General features: G+C 41.7%; 1 protein-coding gene across 1 annotated transcript in view; it reads right to left on the reverse strand.

The window, feature by feature from the left end:
* The window catches only part of fancm (FA complementation group M), a 65,056-nt gene that overhangs the window by 18,947 nt on the left and 29,499 nt on the right, over positions 1–16,610 (reverse strand). The window contains 9 exon segments of the mRNA XM_063183454.1: positions 3,413–3,595; positions 3,754–3,890; positions 7,839–8,082; positions 8,649–8,855; positions 9,248–9,404; positions 10,267–10,375; positions 10,978–11,070; positions 12,065–12,197; positions 12,854–12,985. Coding sequence (XP_063039524.1) covers positions 3,413–3,595; positions 3,754–3,890; positions 7,839–8,082; positions 8,649–8,855; positions 9,248–9,404; positions 10,267–10,375; positions 10,978–11,070; positions 12,065–12,197; positions 12,854–12,985 — 1,395 coding nt within the window.

The following is a 16,610-nucleotide window of genomic DNA, read 5'->3' on the forward strand; positions in this document are numbered from 1 at the left end:
ATGAGAATGTTGAAAGCCGTGAAGTAAAATGAACAGCCGTTCCTCATGGCAAAAACAACTTCAGCTCGGTTCGGTTAGATGGTGTTTGTGAACAGCATTTTTTCAGATCTGGGCTTTGAATTGGTCCTTCTTAACACTTGAATATGTTTTGTGTTTAAAAAAAAAAAAACATTGCACCCTTAACTTTATGTAGGATTATCGTCTTATGAAGGTGAATCATGCCAGCCTGAGGTCTTTTGCATGCACCAACAGGTTTTATTTAAAAAAAAATGCCCCTTATTTGACCCCAGCCATTTTGCGATCCTCTCTTAGTATCTTCCCTGTCCCTGCTGGGAAAAAAACAACACAGCCAGAGGATGATGATTCCACTACTAGGAGGTGTTGAGGCTGATGTACAGCGGCACTTTTACACCAGACATAGTGCTCTGCATTCAGCCTCAAACTTTTAATCATTTTTGTGGCCTGACCAGAGCACCTTCTTCAATATGTCTGCTGTCCCTGGCAAACGGCAAACAGGGCGCCATATGGTGTTATTCTTGGCAGTCCATAAGGCGGACCTTGCATAGAGGCCACATTTGTGCAGTTCACCACTGGCACTTGTCCCGTGTAGAGATTCCCCTATTTTTTAGCTATGGATCTCTACAATTGAATTCATCATTGAGTCAAGTTACGTAACTGTTCTGTCATTAGGTAAACATTTTACCATTATGATGATAATTGCCATCATCAGGCAACTTCTGAAGACAACTAGATGCACTGAGAGAAAGAGAGACGAGGGGCTGAATACATTTGTCCCATTCATGGGGATCCTATGTTACTCATACAGTTTCCTAACCCAGTGATTCCCAACCTTTTGTGTCTCATGTACCCCCCAAACCATTTCATTGTACCATGAGTACCCACTAACTCATATTTTACATTGCTTTTCCCATTACAGTGTGACTTTGCTCCATGCATTTGTTCAAATTAAATTTTCCCAAGTACCCCCTGCAGTATAATCGCGTACCCCTAGTGGTACACGTACCCCTGGTTGGGAAACACTGTCCTAACCAACCTTCCTTTGATTCCAGGAGAGCGCCTACTCTACAGGACATGCTGGTCCAGTCACCTTCACCCAAGGACTTACTGGATCCAGAAACGAAAGGGCACCGACCACTGCAGACATTACTGCCACTGTAAATAAACACGTTTCTAAAAGTGACCAATTGTGGACATATTCAACCAAAAGTGGAAAGAGTAGAAGTTCACTGTAGCTCCGTTTCGTCACGTATCTGATGAAGACCCTGTTGGGTCGAAACGTTGCATGACCTGAATACATTTTCAAAGCGGAGCTACAGTGTGCGGACATCTTCTATGTCCATTATCAGATGCGCCTTTGTCTTGTACCTGGCCTCAGAGAGGTGGGATATTCTTATGAAGACTCATATAACCAAAAACCATAGAAAATTAACGACTTTGCCAATTGCAATACAAAGTGTGTGATCTGTCATCATGATCTACGGGCCGCTGTGATATATTCTATTAATTGATTGACTGCACCCTGAGGTGAACCAAGAAGGTTGAAACACGCCGTTCAGTCTTTTTGTTGCCTTGAATAAGGTAAAAAAAAGAAACAGGAGTGCTTCAGTTTTCTCTATTTCCTGAAAGCCTGAAAAAAAACCCTTAAAAAAAGAAAGAAAATAAATCATACCCAGGTCACTGATAGACCTACAGTACTGTTATCACCTTTCAATCTAGCGTTTAATGCACAAGGTGGATCAGGGTTCCTAATGCCAACAATTTGACCTTTCAAATGTGAAGATCCAATGCCCCCTGAGGGGCAGTAGCGCCCCAGTTGAGAAACTCCATGCTAGAAAAACACACCTTATATCACTCGGTTATTGTGTTCCAACCACTTCAATCAAGGCTGCTGTCAACCGTCTAGCTAGCAACAGAGGAGGCCGTATCTATCGGCAACAAGCTGTGTGTGTGCTCTGAACCATGGAGGGGGGGGGGACGAGGAGAGCCCATCGATTATGAGGTTCTTATGAGCAATACCTTCACAACTAGGCCAGTCTGCAATTAGACCACACTGACCGCCTTTTGGTTGAAAACCCCAGTACAGCATTGGTCCCAACAGTCACACCTGCTGCGTCATACACGATGTGGTCTCAGTAAAGCAGGGCAGCCACATAAACAAAGCCATCAAGGTCACCATGTAGGTCAGTTTAGGTAAGCAGCCAGTGGATTACCTCCAGTGTATTACCCATCAGTATATTACTGGTATTACCTCATTTCAGTGGTACAGTAGTGGTTCAGTAGAATATATGCCAGTTGTGAAGACCACAGGGCTTCATTTAACCCATTTTGTCCTAAGCCCTTTTTGGGAAAGGGTGCCCTCTGCCTATTAAATCCTAAATATCTCAGCCTACGAAGCACATAAGTTACAAACATGAAATACGTTGCATTTAAAAGCTAGGATCCTCGTTATGCATTAGAATGTGTTCATTCAGCTCTAACTTACACACATTTTTAATAAAACAGCTCAAATCTCAAGAACCTGAATGCAGCGTATATGTGTCTCCAGGACACGATGGGTTAATAAGAAGCTTTTAATTCAATCTGATTTTTTTTTTAAATGGATGAAAATGATTTTTTTTATATACAATATAGTATATATTGAGCAAGGTTAAAAAAAAAAAAGTCTGGCCAGTCATTCTTTTTGCCTAGCTCTCTCAATTTTCTTTCTGGATTCTTTAATGAGCAACCTGTGCATTCAGAGAAGACAGAAGAGCTTGCCACAATCACCTCTGTCCCAAACGTCCCTGGATTTTACAACTAAAAATGAGCTTCATTAACCAAATGGAGAATTGCAGTAATAGTCCAGGTTTAAGAATCACTAAAAAGTAGGAGCAATAACTATTGAAATTTGTGCCACGTTTTGCCTTTTTTTTAAAGCTAGATTGACTGGATTATAAATAGATCACCAGAGGGTCATATCAGATGGTAAGTAAACATACAGGAACAAGGTTTCTGGGGGTTTCAACACATGCAGGAGGGTAAAAGGGTTATTTTTAAAGCACGGCTACACTTGACTTTATATGGCTTTGATGTCTGTTACAAAATGTAACAAACGTTGCACTTTCTACAATGTCCGTCACATGAAAAACAAGACATGTCACCACAAAAAAAACAATGATTCAAGGAGGCCGCACCTTGCATAGCAGTGTTTTTCATTGCAATAAAAAGCAAGGTGCGGGCTCCTTCTTGAAACATTAAATGTAATTTTTGGGCCAGCACCCTCAGAGATTAAATAGCTAAGAGTGACGCCTGATCCAAGTGGAAAATTGACCCGAAAAAAACAAGACATGTCACCGGATAGGCTGCTGTTTGAAGCGACAGCATCACTCTTGGTACTCCAGCTGCCACCCACCTGCCCTCCAGATGCTCCCTCCTCCTGCTTCAAGTTGTCAATCAGGTCCATGATGGACGTGAAATGGAGACATCGGTCCGAGTGCCCCACGCTGTGTGTGTACTGAGGTCTGTTCTGCCAATGCCTCCATTCCCACAGGCAGAGCTCTTGCGTGGGTCCATCTTTTTCTAAAGCCTCCTCCTGCTGAAGTAAAAAACAGTAGAGTTACTTTACTTTTGTGTGTGTGCGTATGTGTGTGTGTGTGGGGGGGGTATACGGCAGGGACACATACGCATGAATTTAGCCTGGCAAAGTGAACGGGGGCAAAGCGAAGCTGGTGAAGCTCAGTAAGGGGGGTTTACCTCTTCTGAGAAAGACAGGAAGTGTGAGCGGGGGAGTGTGGGCCGGGGCTCATCCTCTCCCAGCCTCATGGTGGACGACCACAGAGAAAACTCCCTGGGAGTCAGGAAGCCATCTTTGGTCGGGCTCTCCTCAGCAGCTGACATGGATAGATAAGAAAACAAAAATAAACAAATAGACAGTAAATAAATAAAATATATGCACATTCTCGTCTGACTTTGTAAGTGTCATTTTGAGTAATTTTGACTAACTGTGGGTAATGTGTACAATTTATTGCATGGCTCGTGTTCATACTGTAGAACATGCCATTCATTTGAATGTGACTCCCCAATGTCTGTTATTTCTGAAGAACAGGCGTGTGAACTCTATATCAGACCACTGTCCACTGGCAACAGACTTTTGGCCGCCAATTGTTGTTTCACATCACTCCGCAAGGAGTCGGGTTACTTCTTGCAAAGAATTAGCTGATGTCATTGAGCAACTCAATTAATCGAAGTGTTCTACGATGGCAAACCAAGTTTGGAAGTCAACAGACTATTTTGGGTTGTAATTCCCCAATGATTAAACTTTTCATTAAACCAATTTCATGAAATACAGGAAGAGGACATGTATGTACTTTAAAGGTGCAGAGTGTAATAATGTTTGTTATTTCCAGAATTCATGCTGCCCATTCACAAATGTTGCCTTTTTCACAAATACTACCACCACCATCAAATTCTAAGTATTCAATATGACTGAGAAAATATCACTTTTCATACATGAAAAGGGGGATCTTCTCCATGGTCTCTGCCATTGTGAATTTCCAGGAATAGACATTTTTCGCTGCAAAACGTACTGTGCTTTGGTCATACTAGTAAATATTGGTTTCATTATTCAGAAAATATTCATGAAAGATCAAACTTGGCCATAGGCAGCACAGTTTCCATGAGCTGCATAGTTGCAATACCTACTCTGGCCACCCTGCGGCACCATCTTACACGATGCACCTTTAAGTTGTTATCGTTATTTCGAAAGACAAAACATAGTTGTTTTGCAATAAATCACTTAATTGAAACTATAATCACAAGTGATAGACAAGGATTTGTGCTCTCATTAATATTCTTTCAAAAATGACTAAAAAAGCCTAAACATTTTACAGGGGTATTTAAACGTATGAGCAGCGCTGCATTCTGTGTTGTGTAATTCCTGTCTACATTATGTGTCAGGAGGGCAGTTTGCTTTGTACTTTGCCTGATGAATCTGATGAATATGTATTCAATGTACATGCCTATTCTTTCTTGTTGACCCATTTAAAGGTCTTTGATACATGGGAAAGCATCTTGTTGACCCATTTAACTCAATTAATGCCAATGACGCTGAAGCACATCATTTTGGATCCGAACTCTCAGCAACAATGATGCTTAAGTGCGTCAATTCAGTTTTCTACGGTGTGGTTGACATGGAGCGTGTTCCATTCTGCACACTGTGCACTGTGTACTGAGATACAGTGCACTTTCCACCCTCAACTTAACGGCTACATTTGAGGGTGAAGTGCAGGTCCAATTCACGTCTGATACACTTCATCAGAGATTTTTATTAGGAAGAGGAGATTGGTCATTGTCGTAAGTGTCCATAGAAATTAACGGTGAAGATTCGTAACGCAAATATGGCGTCTACCCGCACATCTCCCGCCTTTCTGGCAACAAGAACCAACTGCCTGCTGAGCTGCTTTGCCATTGATCCAATCATCTAGCTGCATCGGTGCACGCGAATTGTTGCACGAGCTCAGTTGTGAAAAGTTGTCACTTTCGTGCCGTTATGGAACTACTGCGCCTGCCCTGCGCAGTGTAAAAAAAACACGTGAGAAAAGTGGCTTAAATAGCTTTATTTTAACTCGCATGACACAACCAAGCAGTCTAGATTGCTCAACTTTTCACGGCGGTTTCAACCATATGGTTTTCACAACCGCTGGGTTCCCTCTCGTCCTGTACTCAGTTTACCCATTCATTTTTCCCATTGACTCTCAGATCTGGTCTTACTAATCGCGAAATAGCACCCCGAAGGCATCAACAAGATGGCGGCAGAGTGACATAACTTATACAGGAAGAACATGGACTTCATGGAAATGACAGTTGTCATGCGTCATCGGAGTTTACCAACCGCCAATATACAATTCACCACGGAAGACACTGTTCCTTATGTTGACAATTTTTTTAAGTTACCCCTTTCTCTTATACACATGACTATTGTCTTTGGAATCAAAACTATGCTGTCATCACAGAGATTCGGCAGTTTGACCGATCTGACACTCAACTACGTAATAAACATGGCGGCCGTTGAGTGTGAAAAGTGTACACAACTCCACACTTCAAAAAACGGCCAGTTTGAGGCCGTTATCCAGGTAGTTTACAGTACACTTCACCGCCGCGATTAGAAATGGAACCGCCCTGTGTACCCAAACACAGTGCGGGAAGGGCGGAAAGTACGAACATTGGAACAGGCTCATGGGCATATAATAAAATTTTCTGTGGGGTGTTGGAAAAAACATCCAAAATGCTGAAAATGCTCTGGCACTGTTGGACTGTATGATTTGAAAATGTCTGGAATCCATGGTTAAAGGTCTTTGATACTTGTACAAGGGAAATCATATGGGAATGTATGCTTTTCTGGGTAAAATAGAAGAACAGAGCAATACATCCATATCTGATGTTGAATTGTGATTTTTACCTGGATGACCCCTGAATCATCATTACAGGGTGTCTACAGGTTTGACCAAGTCAAAATTAAGACATTTTAAGACTTTTCAATACCATTTTCCAAATAAAATTAAGACCAACTCGCGGCGTTCACAGGTTTCATCAAGTCAAAATTAAGACATTTTAAGACTTTTCAATACCATTTTCCAAATGAAATTAGGACCAACTTGCAAGATCATACACAGGTTCAAATGAAGCACAAAAAAACAATTGGTTATTTACATTAATGTAGCCGTTTGAAAACACAAAACTATACAAAATGAAACTTTACACTAAATAAAATTCAATAATGCGTTCTAAATTACACTACATGGCTAGCCTAGTGAACCAGCGCCACCCGCTGAACGGCAAAATGTTTTGTCTACGGGTGGGTCTGGCCTCGCATAATGATTCAATGAAGCCAGAATGCCAAGAATCTGGCAAACTAATTACAACGCAAAGATGTGTTTTGAATCAGAGGCAGGGTTTTGAGGAAAGGTTGTTCTCATCAAAAATCTTCGGATGTATTATGCATCGAGGCCAAACTAAATTAGACATCCACATTTAGTCTGGTTTATCAGGCTACTACATGGCTACAACTCCCGATTTCCGTCGCGAAGTTCATCAAATGGCTGACATAATTATTCCTCCCTAAATTAAGCTCCACACATTTAAGACATTTGGGTTGAAAAATTAAGACAAAATAAGACTTTTCAAGGCCTTATTTGACAAAAATGAAATTTAAGACTTTTTAAGACTTTTTAAGGACCCGCGGCCACCCTGTCATTACAGTACATGGGGTGGGGAACCTTTTTCATTGGGGGGTCACTTCCAATTTTACATGTCCTCCAAGGGCTGTACTGAACACAAACCAGGATTTCCCCCTGAACTTTTGGCCTATATTGAAGGCAGCCACCTTTACAACAGACCCTACTATCACTAGGTTCCCTGAAAATATAACTTCATTGAATTGCAAATGCAATTTCTAAGATTTCTTTACAAAGCATGTCATATTTCCTGTGAAACTGCATGACATTTAAAGTATATTGGAAGCCGGATAAGACTAGCCAGGCCATGCCCTCCTAGTGACGAAACACCTATGACGTTGCTTCGACGTTGCTTCTAGTCAGGCCAAGAGCAATGTAAATACCGTTTTTGCCATAAAAATCGGGGACTCCACCCACTTTGTTGGAAACCAGTCAACCAGTAGCAAACCTAGGGAGGCGGGTCAACCATGCCATTTGGGAAACGTTAATTGTTATATTCTTGGTCAGACCAAGTCTCGAAGAGATTTGAGAGTCGATGATAATCAGGCTAGGATAAGACACCCTCAGGTCATAGGTTCCCCACCCGAGCATACAATGAGGCCTCACCTAAAGTGTCAGGGTGCACTAGGCCCTCTCGGCCCTCTGTGATCGACTTTCGGCCCTTGCTGGAACGCCGGCTCGTCAGGTCTTTGGCCTCAAACTGTCCACAGGTGATGTGCATCTTGTGAAGTGTGGGGGTCAGACCCTCTGGAAGCATCCGTGGGCTGTTGAGGAACATGTGGAAGCAGCGGCTATTCTCCAGGATGCTCCTGTTCACACTGCGACGGTTACTCTGACTCTGGTTGTACGTCTACAGACAGACAGACAGACAGACAGGCAGGCAGGCAGGCAGGCAGGAAGACAGACAGACACACACACACATCAAGAGTGAGGAATGTTAAACAATGCTCCTCTTGCCTTGGTCATTACGATGTCTACCAAAAGTATGATTATTGTAAAGGCATATTGCTGAATAGATCTATAGTGTCACTTTCCAGTTAAGTGCAAATTTGTTGGTTTATTTTAACAGGAGGACATGCTTTTCAGTTTCAGTCTCTCTCATTGGCGTGTTTCCTACAGTCTTCGCAGTAGCCAGTACTCTGCGATTTACACCCGTCATCGAACTTTCACATCATACTTCTGTCAACTTTGCTGTGTTAAAACACAAATTGGGGATACTTTAATATCCCAATCATATTCGGGATACTGAACAGCATATAAATGCACTCACAGAGTTTCATGGGATCTGTAGAATGTTCAAGCAAAATTCTAGAAGAACTGTGGTAGATTCCTTACTCCTCAAAGGGTTAACATTCACATGCACGCCACACACACTCAGAGGGGTGTTCCTCCTCTCCTCTCCTCTCCTCTCCTCACCCTTTCCTCCCGACCCTGTGCCAGGATGACGACGATGCGGCCCTGCCTGCGTCGGCCTGTGCGGCCCATGCGCTGCACCAGTCGTATGGGGCTCTTCTGAGCGTCAAAGCACACAATCAGGTCCACCTCGCCAATGTCCAGGCCCTCTTCACCCACACACGTCGAAACAATCGTATTGAAGCCGCCCTCCTTGAAACGCCTGACCACCTACACAACAGAATTGTATCGTTATTAATCATAATGACCGCTTGAATAGCACAATTCATACAAAAAATGCAATGCAAGACACAATACACAAAACAAAACAAAAAATCACACACACACTTCCTGAATGATCTTACTTATTTTTTTAGGAGGCCTACAGATTGTTTGTTCAAGTGCTGGTGTTAGCTGGTGCTGGTGTTAAGTGTTTTTTAAAGAGTTAAACTTTTCTAATTTTGTCTAAACTATACCAATAGCATTCCTACTGATGAGGTGCTGAATTGTAATTGATGCATAATTCTGTTACATAATTCAGATTTAGCCCGTTCAATTAAGCATATTTTTCTTTATATGTGTTATTTTTATGTTTTTGTTGTTAATAGCTTGATGTGTAGTACCTCTAACTGTTCCTTCTGTGTGAACCCTCGCACTCCTTTGCCGCCTGAAGCTTGGCCCATGAAGGTCATGACCTTGATGAGGGGCTGGTGGCGATTCAGTATGCTGGCGATCTCCTGGACGCTCTCCCGGAAAGAGGAGAAAATCATGACACGCGTGCTGGTGGCCTGACCCGTTCCTTCAGAAGCTGCGGTAGACATTAGCAACACGCTAATTAGCACGCTCACAAAACAGGACTGAACATGCTACTAACTACTAACACCCACACACCCCTTTCATTTCATAAAATAGCACCATTATCATGCATAGATTTTTAAGCATGCACAGACAAGCATGAACTTTCATTTAAAGAAGTGGTTCTCAACCTTTATTGAACAAACGCCCCCCTTGACCTCATCATAAGCTTCCCAAAGCCTCCTTGACTTCATCATAAGCATGCCAACGCCCCCCTTAGTACAAAATAATAAAAATGACTAACGCACTTCAATTGCAACTGAGCCCTGGGGGGCTGTAGAGCCCCACTCTGCTAGTTGGCCTCCGTTACATAGAACCAAACTCACACGCATGGAGAAACAATCAGGCAGTCAAAATACCCCCCCAGGTTACATTGATTGCACTGTGAACGCCACTTCTCACAGTATTAGCGTGGCAATTTCTGCTTTTGCACCCAAACCTTCCTCCAATAGTAGGGGTGTGAATAATAATTAATGTATCTATCGATGCAATGATCCTATGGCCGACGATCGAATCGAATCGTATCGTGGGGCATTCTTAAGAATCAAAAATAATCAAATCGCTGGCCCCTGTCCAATGCCCTAGGTCCATACAAGTCAAATCGAATTGTATCGTATCAAATCACGGGGCATTCTTAAGTATTGAAAATAATCGGATCACTGCCTATCGATATCAAATCTTTTAGTCATGGAGGCTGTGATTTACAGCCCTATCAAGGGGACCCATGAATAAAAACCAAAGCGGTCCCCAAGAGACCATAAAGTGCACCATCTTATCTTACTAGTACTTGAGTAGCTACTTGCCTGCGGCCTCTGAGCAGGTCTGGAAGTGCTGCAGCACCACCTCCTCAAGCTTCTGCAGTTTGGGATGACTGTAGAAGACCTGCTCTGCAGCACCTGCTGGAGGAGAACACCATGGAAACCAGGATTATATGTGTGTGAGAGAGAGAACATGTGTGTATGTGAGATAATGTGTGGCGGTAGTACTCAAGATATATTTTTCCTGTAATGTTCAATTATGTGAATAATTCCTTCTGTATGTTTTGTATTTGTGTATTTATGTAAGCTGATAGACACCTTAATTTCCTTCGGGATTAATAAAAGTACTCTACTCTACTCTACTCTACTATATCACCAGGACATTACTTAGTATTATAGTATATCGGGCAACATTCTCCTTAACTTAACCCATTTTAGCCTGATGACTCGTATATGTTGTTTGACCTTTGGTGCCTGGAGAGACATATACGCTGCATTCAGGCTGTTGAGATTTTAGTTTTTTAATAAAAATGCGGGTATGTTACAGCTGAATGAACACATTCTAATGCAAGATGAAGGTCTAAGGGTTTAAATGCAACTTATTTCATGCTTTATGTGCATCAGAGGCTAAGATATTTAGGCTTTTATAGGCTGAGGGCAACTTTCCCAACAAGGGCTTAGGTATTCTGCAGGCGTTTTTTGCAGGTGCTTTCGACATCAATGGGTTGAATGTGAAGTACCTGCAGCAGGTGGAAGGAAGACCGCCTCCATATCCTTGTACAGGTCCATAAACTCTGCGCTTCTCTGAAGCTCACTTCTGACTCGAGATGTTTCTATATTCATAGAAAGCAAGAAGATACACATCTACATGTTATACTGTACGTAACATAAAGACATGTTAAGTAGGGGTGTGTTTTTACAGAAATCCGTTGTCTTTTGTCTTTTTCTTTTTTTTTAGACATAGAATCTCTTTCATTTTCAACCCAACTCTCGGCAGATGAATGTAGTGATTACTCATTACGGCTCATGAAAGTACAGAACAAAAAAAAGAGTAAAAGCAAACACACTGCCTATTTACTTGTACTGCACAAAAATGTGTTTTGGTGTATAACAAACAGCATTGAGGATGGTCACCGACCCCGGCCGTTCAAGTCCGGCCGGGGTCATTTCCCCATCCCACCCCGTCTCCTGTCACCATTTCAGACTGTCCTATCAAATAAAGGCATAAAAGCTCCTAAATAAAAATAAAAATAAAAAAGGTATTTTTTATCATAGCACACTCATTACTGCACACATACAATTTTCAATAAGTTTGAATCAAAATCAATGCTACATTGGTCATGACGGCATACGATCTTCAAAAGAGGAGGCCAAAGAACAAAAGAGTATCTGATAGTGGAAAGAGTAGAAGTCCGCACACACTGCAGCTCCACTTTGAACATTTATTCAGGCCATACAACTTTTTGACCCAACAGGGTCTTCATCAGGCATAATCACTTCTACTCTTTCCACTACTCATGACAGTATACGGTCATAAATATCTCCCTTTCTCCTGTAATTACCTTTTCCTCCTTTGAGACGATAAAGGCTCCTGCACACTGTTCGCATTTGCAGGGTTTTACTTGCGACGTTTCGGTCCAATGTCCTTCTTCAAGCAATTAATTTCAACTGCTTGAAGAAGGTCATTACACCGAAACGTCGCAAGTAAAACTCTGCAAATGCGAACAGTGTGTGGGAGACTTTATCGTCTCAACGTTGGTGACCCAGTGGTTGCACTCCTATGCACATGGCCTAAGGAGGTGTGTAAGAATTCCTTCCTGTTATTACCTTTTCCTCCTCCCATGATGCCGTGCAGGAAGAGGTAGAGCGACCGCAGGCCCATTTGCATGAGCAGTTCATAACCATGGTACAAGCTGATGCACAAAGCAAAGTCTCCCTCCAACGCACCGTACTGGGCAACCTGTTAGCAATACAATCGGGCAAATCAGGGCAGGATATCCTTGGCTGATGCCATAACAAGGCAAGGCAAGGCAAGGCAAGGCAAGGCAATTTTATTTCTAAGAACATTTCATACACAGAGTAATACAATGTGCTGTAATTGATAAAAAAAAACATTTGATGTAAACTCAACAACAATTGTGAAATTTGAACGACATTAATTTTTCAGTCATTGATTTCTTTTTTTAAACGACAGTGCATGTGTTTTTCCCCCCCTACTGATTTTTCAAATTTTTGCACATTTGGCACACTTAACATTTTCAGATCACCAAACAAATTAACACATTAAACAAGGATGACCCATGCAAACATAAAATGCAGAATAATCCCATAAAACCTGCATGCGCTTGCAATGTCACGGCACTGTATATTCTGGGCCTTTGTAAGTGATTGTACCTGCACTTGAGGTGGTGGGTTGCTGCGGTGATTGTACCTGTACTTGTGGTGGTGGGTTGCTGTGGTGATTGTACCTGTACTTGTGGTGGTGGGTTGCTGTGGTGATTGTACCTGTACTTGTGGTGGTGGGTTGCTGCGGTGATTGTACCTGTACTTGTGGTGGTGGGTTGCTGTGGTGATTGTACCTGTACTTATGGTGGTGGGTTGCTGTGGTGATTGTACCTGTACTTGTGGTGGTGGGTTGCTGCGGAACTGCTGGCGAGAAAGGATGAGCTGGTACTTGGTGAGGGAGCGTAGGTCACGATGACACATCAGGTTCAACTGCAGCAAACGGGACATGAACCTCTCAAGGACCTGTGGCACAGATAAACAAGGGTGTTAAAAGTTTTAAAAAGAAAAGAAAAAAGTAGTACAGTTTGCTTCCAAGACGGGTAACTTATCTGAGTAACCAGTAGATCTGTGTACTTGTCTTATGATCAGCTGACTGGTTGGAGCAAGTTTGTGGTGAGCCCTTGTTAAGTTTTTAGTGTTTTTCAGTACCACATAGTTCATCTACCTCATTAGGTACAATGGAGTAACTGGTGTAACAGCTATGTAATAGCATGCGTGTGCTAGTGTTGTACTTACACCATGAATTTACATATACTTTTTTTTTTTTTTTTACTGCAGACAAAGAGCAGGACATGAATATGGAGAGCAAAGTTCAATATTTTTCCATGGAAGTCCAACTAAATGGGAACAGAGTCAGCTATACAAGCATTGAAATCTTTGAAACTATTGAAGCATTCCCATATCAGAAAAATAAGTTTCATACACACAGATAACATCAGCATGAAAGTCATGCCGTCGCCATGTTCTTGTAATAATTTGAACAACTTGCTGATTGTAATCCCTGCTAATTGACGCATTCATTCATTTTCCAACAATTGCAGACAGACACATGGCAATAGGGATGTAAATAATAATCGATTTGTAAAGGGAATATCTGCGCTTCAGCCTTGGAGGTGCTCACAGTCGAGGACAGCAGTATCAAGACAAACTGACGTACCTGCGCCTTCCTCAGAGTCAAAGGAAGGCGCAGGTACGCCGAAATGTCAGTCACTTTGTGCACCAAAATAAAAAAACCTCTTAAAACGTTGCTGAGTGCTCCAGTCATCCCTGGGTCTAGTCACTGTGAAGTAGCCCAAAATAATCGATTCGTATTAGTGTTGCACCGATACCATTTTTCAGCCCCGATACCGATACCCGATACCTGATTGTGCAGTATCGGCCGATACCGATACCATACCGATACTACTCTGTTCGAAATGTATATACAGTATATATATGAAAAGTTATATAGGCTACTACTTGGATGTAACATCATTGCTATTATGGCTTTGTCAGGCTGCTGCCTACACCAGTAGAACTGTTTATACTTTTAAATACCTATGATATAAAATGACTAAGATCAAGGCTCCGTTTAACTGTCATACTAGCATTTGTAAATGGTATTGGTGCCCTATTCGTTGGTATCGGCCGATACCGATACCACCATTTTAGTGCAGTATCGGGGCCCCGGCCGATACTGGTATCGGTATCGGTGCAACACTAATTCGTATTGGTGCCTCGATCCTACAGCCGGCGATTAAATTTGTCCACAAGAGAATCGATTTGCCATTATTAATCGCTTAATCTATTTTAGTCATTATTGCACTCATTTTGTGAGGCATTTTATTATGTTCATGCAATAATAATATGGACTGTAATAACAATGTTCCTCAAAATAAATTGCATGCTGATATTTTAGCTTTTGTACATTTCTTTAAAAGTTTATACAGCCTAGCCTGTAAGGTAAAAAAAAAAAACCATTTATTTTAATCAAATCGGATTGAATCGAATCGTGGAACATTCTTCAGTATCTACTCTAGTATAATCGAATCGTTTGCCTAAGAAATCAATATCGAATCGAAATTAAGGCTCTGATCAATGATAATGGGCAACTTGATGGGGAAAAGAGAATCACATTTGGTCAGAACATTAAAAACATTCCATCAGACGAGTATTCCGGAATTTATGAACAGTGTCAAAGTTTCCATGTTGAAACTCTCATTGCATCGTTGGCATTTGGTCTGACTAAGTCAGAGAAACAGTAGATGAGATAATGCAAGAAATTAGCCAGCTCTTGCAGCCGAAACGTCTGTCTGTCCCTGCAATGTTTGAATTAAAAGAAAAGAGTAAGAAAGAAGAATAAAACTGAGTGCGATCCATTTCCTAACTACTTGATTATTCCAGAGACGCACCAACAAGACGGAAGAGTGTGGTGTGTGGAAGATAACTAAGTAATTAGATGTGCACTTAAAAGCTCCACTGGCTGGGTGAGATTTTGGAACCTCTTTAGTCAGTTAACAAAGTGATTGCAATTTTACCTCTACCAAGTTAATTCCACTGCAGTAGTTAATACAACGAACAGGGATTGATGTGCCTGTGCCTGCCACTGCTTGTTATGTAAAGAGATTATTAGTCAAATTGAAATCAATCATCAGAGGACTGCCTGCCTCTCACAGATGAGGTGCATAGAGGAATGGAGTTTGTGAGTGTCATCCACCAAATAAACCTCTCTTACAGCCCAGTAGGGGTGTAAATCACAGCCTCCATGACGATACGATACGGTATCGACAGAGATTCTTTAAGTATATAGAGATATGCCAACATAATAGGTTGCTATGGGCACCTAACGTGACCAGGTTCCGGTCTGCCTAAAGGGGCGTGTCATAATGCTCCTAGCAATGAATAGAACAGTCCTGAGGTCTGCCTAGGTCTGCCTAAAGGGGGATTTTCACCCCCTCCCCCTTACAATAATAGAACCCGGAAACAATGGGCCAATGGAACCTCTCTCTCTCTACTCTCTCTGGTATCGATTTATTAAAGCAGGGATTCGATTATTTTCGATACTTAAGAATTCCCCACAATACGATACGATTTGATTCTTTCCAATTACTTTTCCACTTCTATTATGTCCTGGAGCTAGGGCATTGTACAGGGGCCAGCGATTCGATTATTTTCGATACTTAAGAATGCCCCACGATACGATGCGATTCGATTAAATCGTCGGCTGATACATTGATACATTTTATTATTATTTATACCCCTACAGCCCAGTCACAGAAAAGCCCACCAAGAGTTTGCCCGGCCTAATTCTGACAAAAATGAAGACTAATGGGATTCTATACTCTGAAGTCATGATCACAAGATCAATCTGTTTAGAACTAATCATGATGTTGGAGATAAATAATGCGAAGAAAAGTGCATGGTGCCTCAAGTGAAACATGCTAAGGATACTGTAGCTCTTATACAGTGAGTCCAATATGTATTTGATCCCTTGCTGATTTTGCCGGTTTGCCCACTAATAAAGACATGATCAGTCTATAAATTTATGATAATATGTATTCAAACATGGAGAGACAGAATATCAAAAAGAAATTCCAGAAAATAACATAAAATAATATATTTTAATTTATTTGTATTTAATTTAGGCAAATAAGTATTTGACCCCTCTAGCTAAAGAAGATAAAGTGCTTTGTGGCAAAGCCCTAGTTGTCTAGCACTGAGGTCAGATGCTTCTTTTAGTTGATGACAATGTTTGTGCATATGGTAGAAAATATTTTTGCCCATTTTTCTTTGCAGATTATCTCCAAAACATTAATAGTTTGTGGCTGTAGCTTGGCAAATGGGAGGTTCAGTTCTCTCCATAGAATTACTATAGGGTTAATATTTGGAGACTGTCTAGGCCACTTCACGACTTTAATATGCTTCTTATTGAACCACTCCTTCATTGCTTTGACTGTATGTTGTGTATTATTGTCATGTTGGGAGATCCAAAAATGGCCCACACTTCAGTGTAGTGGTGGAGGGAAGGACGTTTGCACTCAGGATTGCACATTACATGTCTCCCTCCATCCATTCGTTGACGATGTGAAGTTGTCCTGTGCCTTGGCCA

Source organism: Engraulis encrasicolus, chromosome 19, assembly GCF_034702125.1.
Source record: "Engraulis encrasicolus isolate BLACKSEA-1 chromosome 19, IST_EnEncr_1.0, whole genome shotgun sequence".
Taxonomy (NCBI): Eukaryota; Metazoa; Chordata; class Actinopteri; order Clupeiformes; family Engraulidae; genus Engraulis; species Engraulis encrasicolus.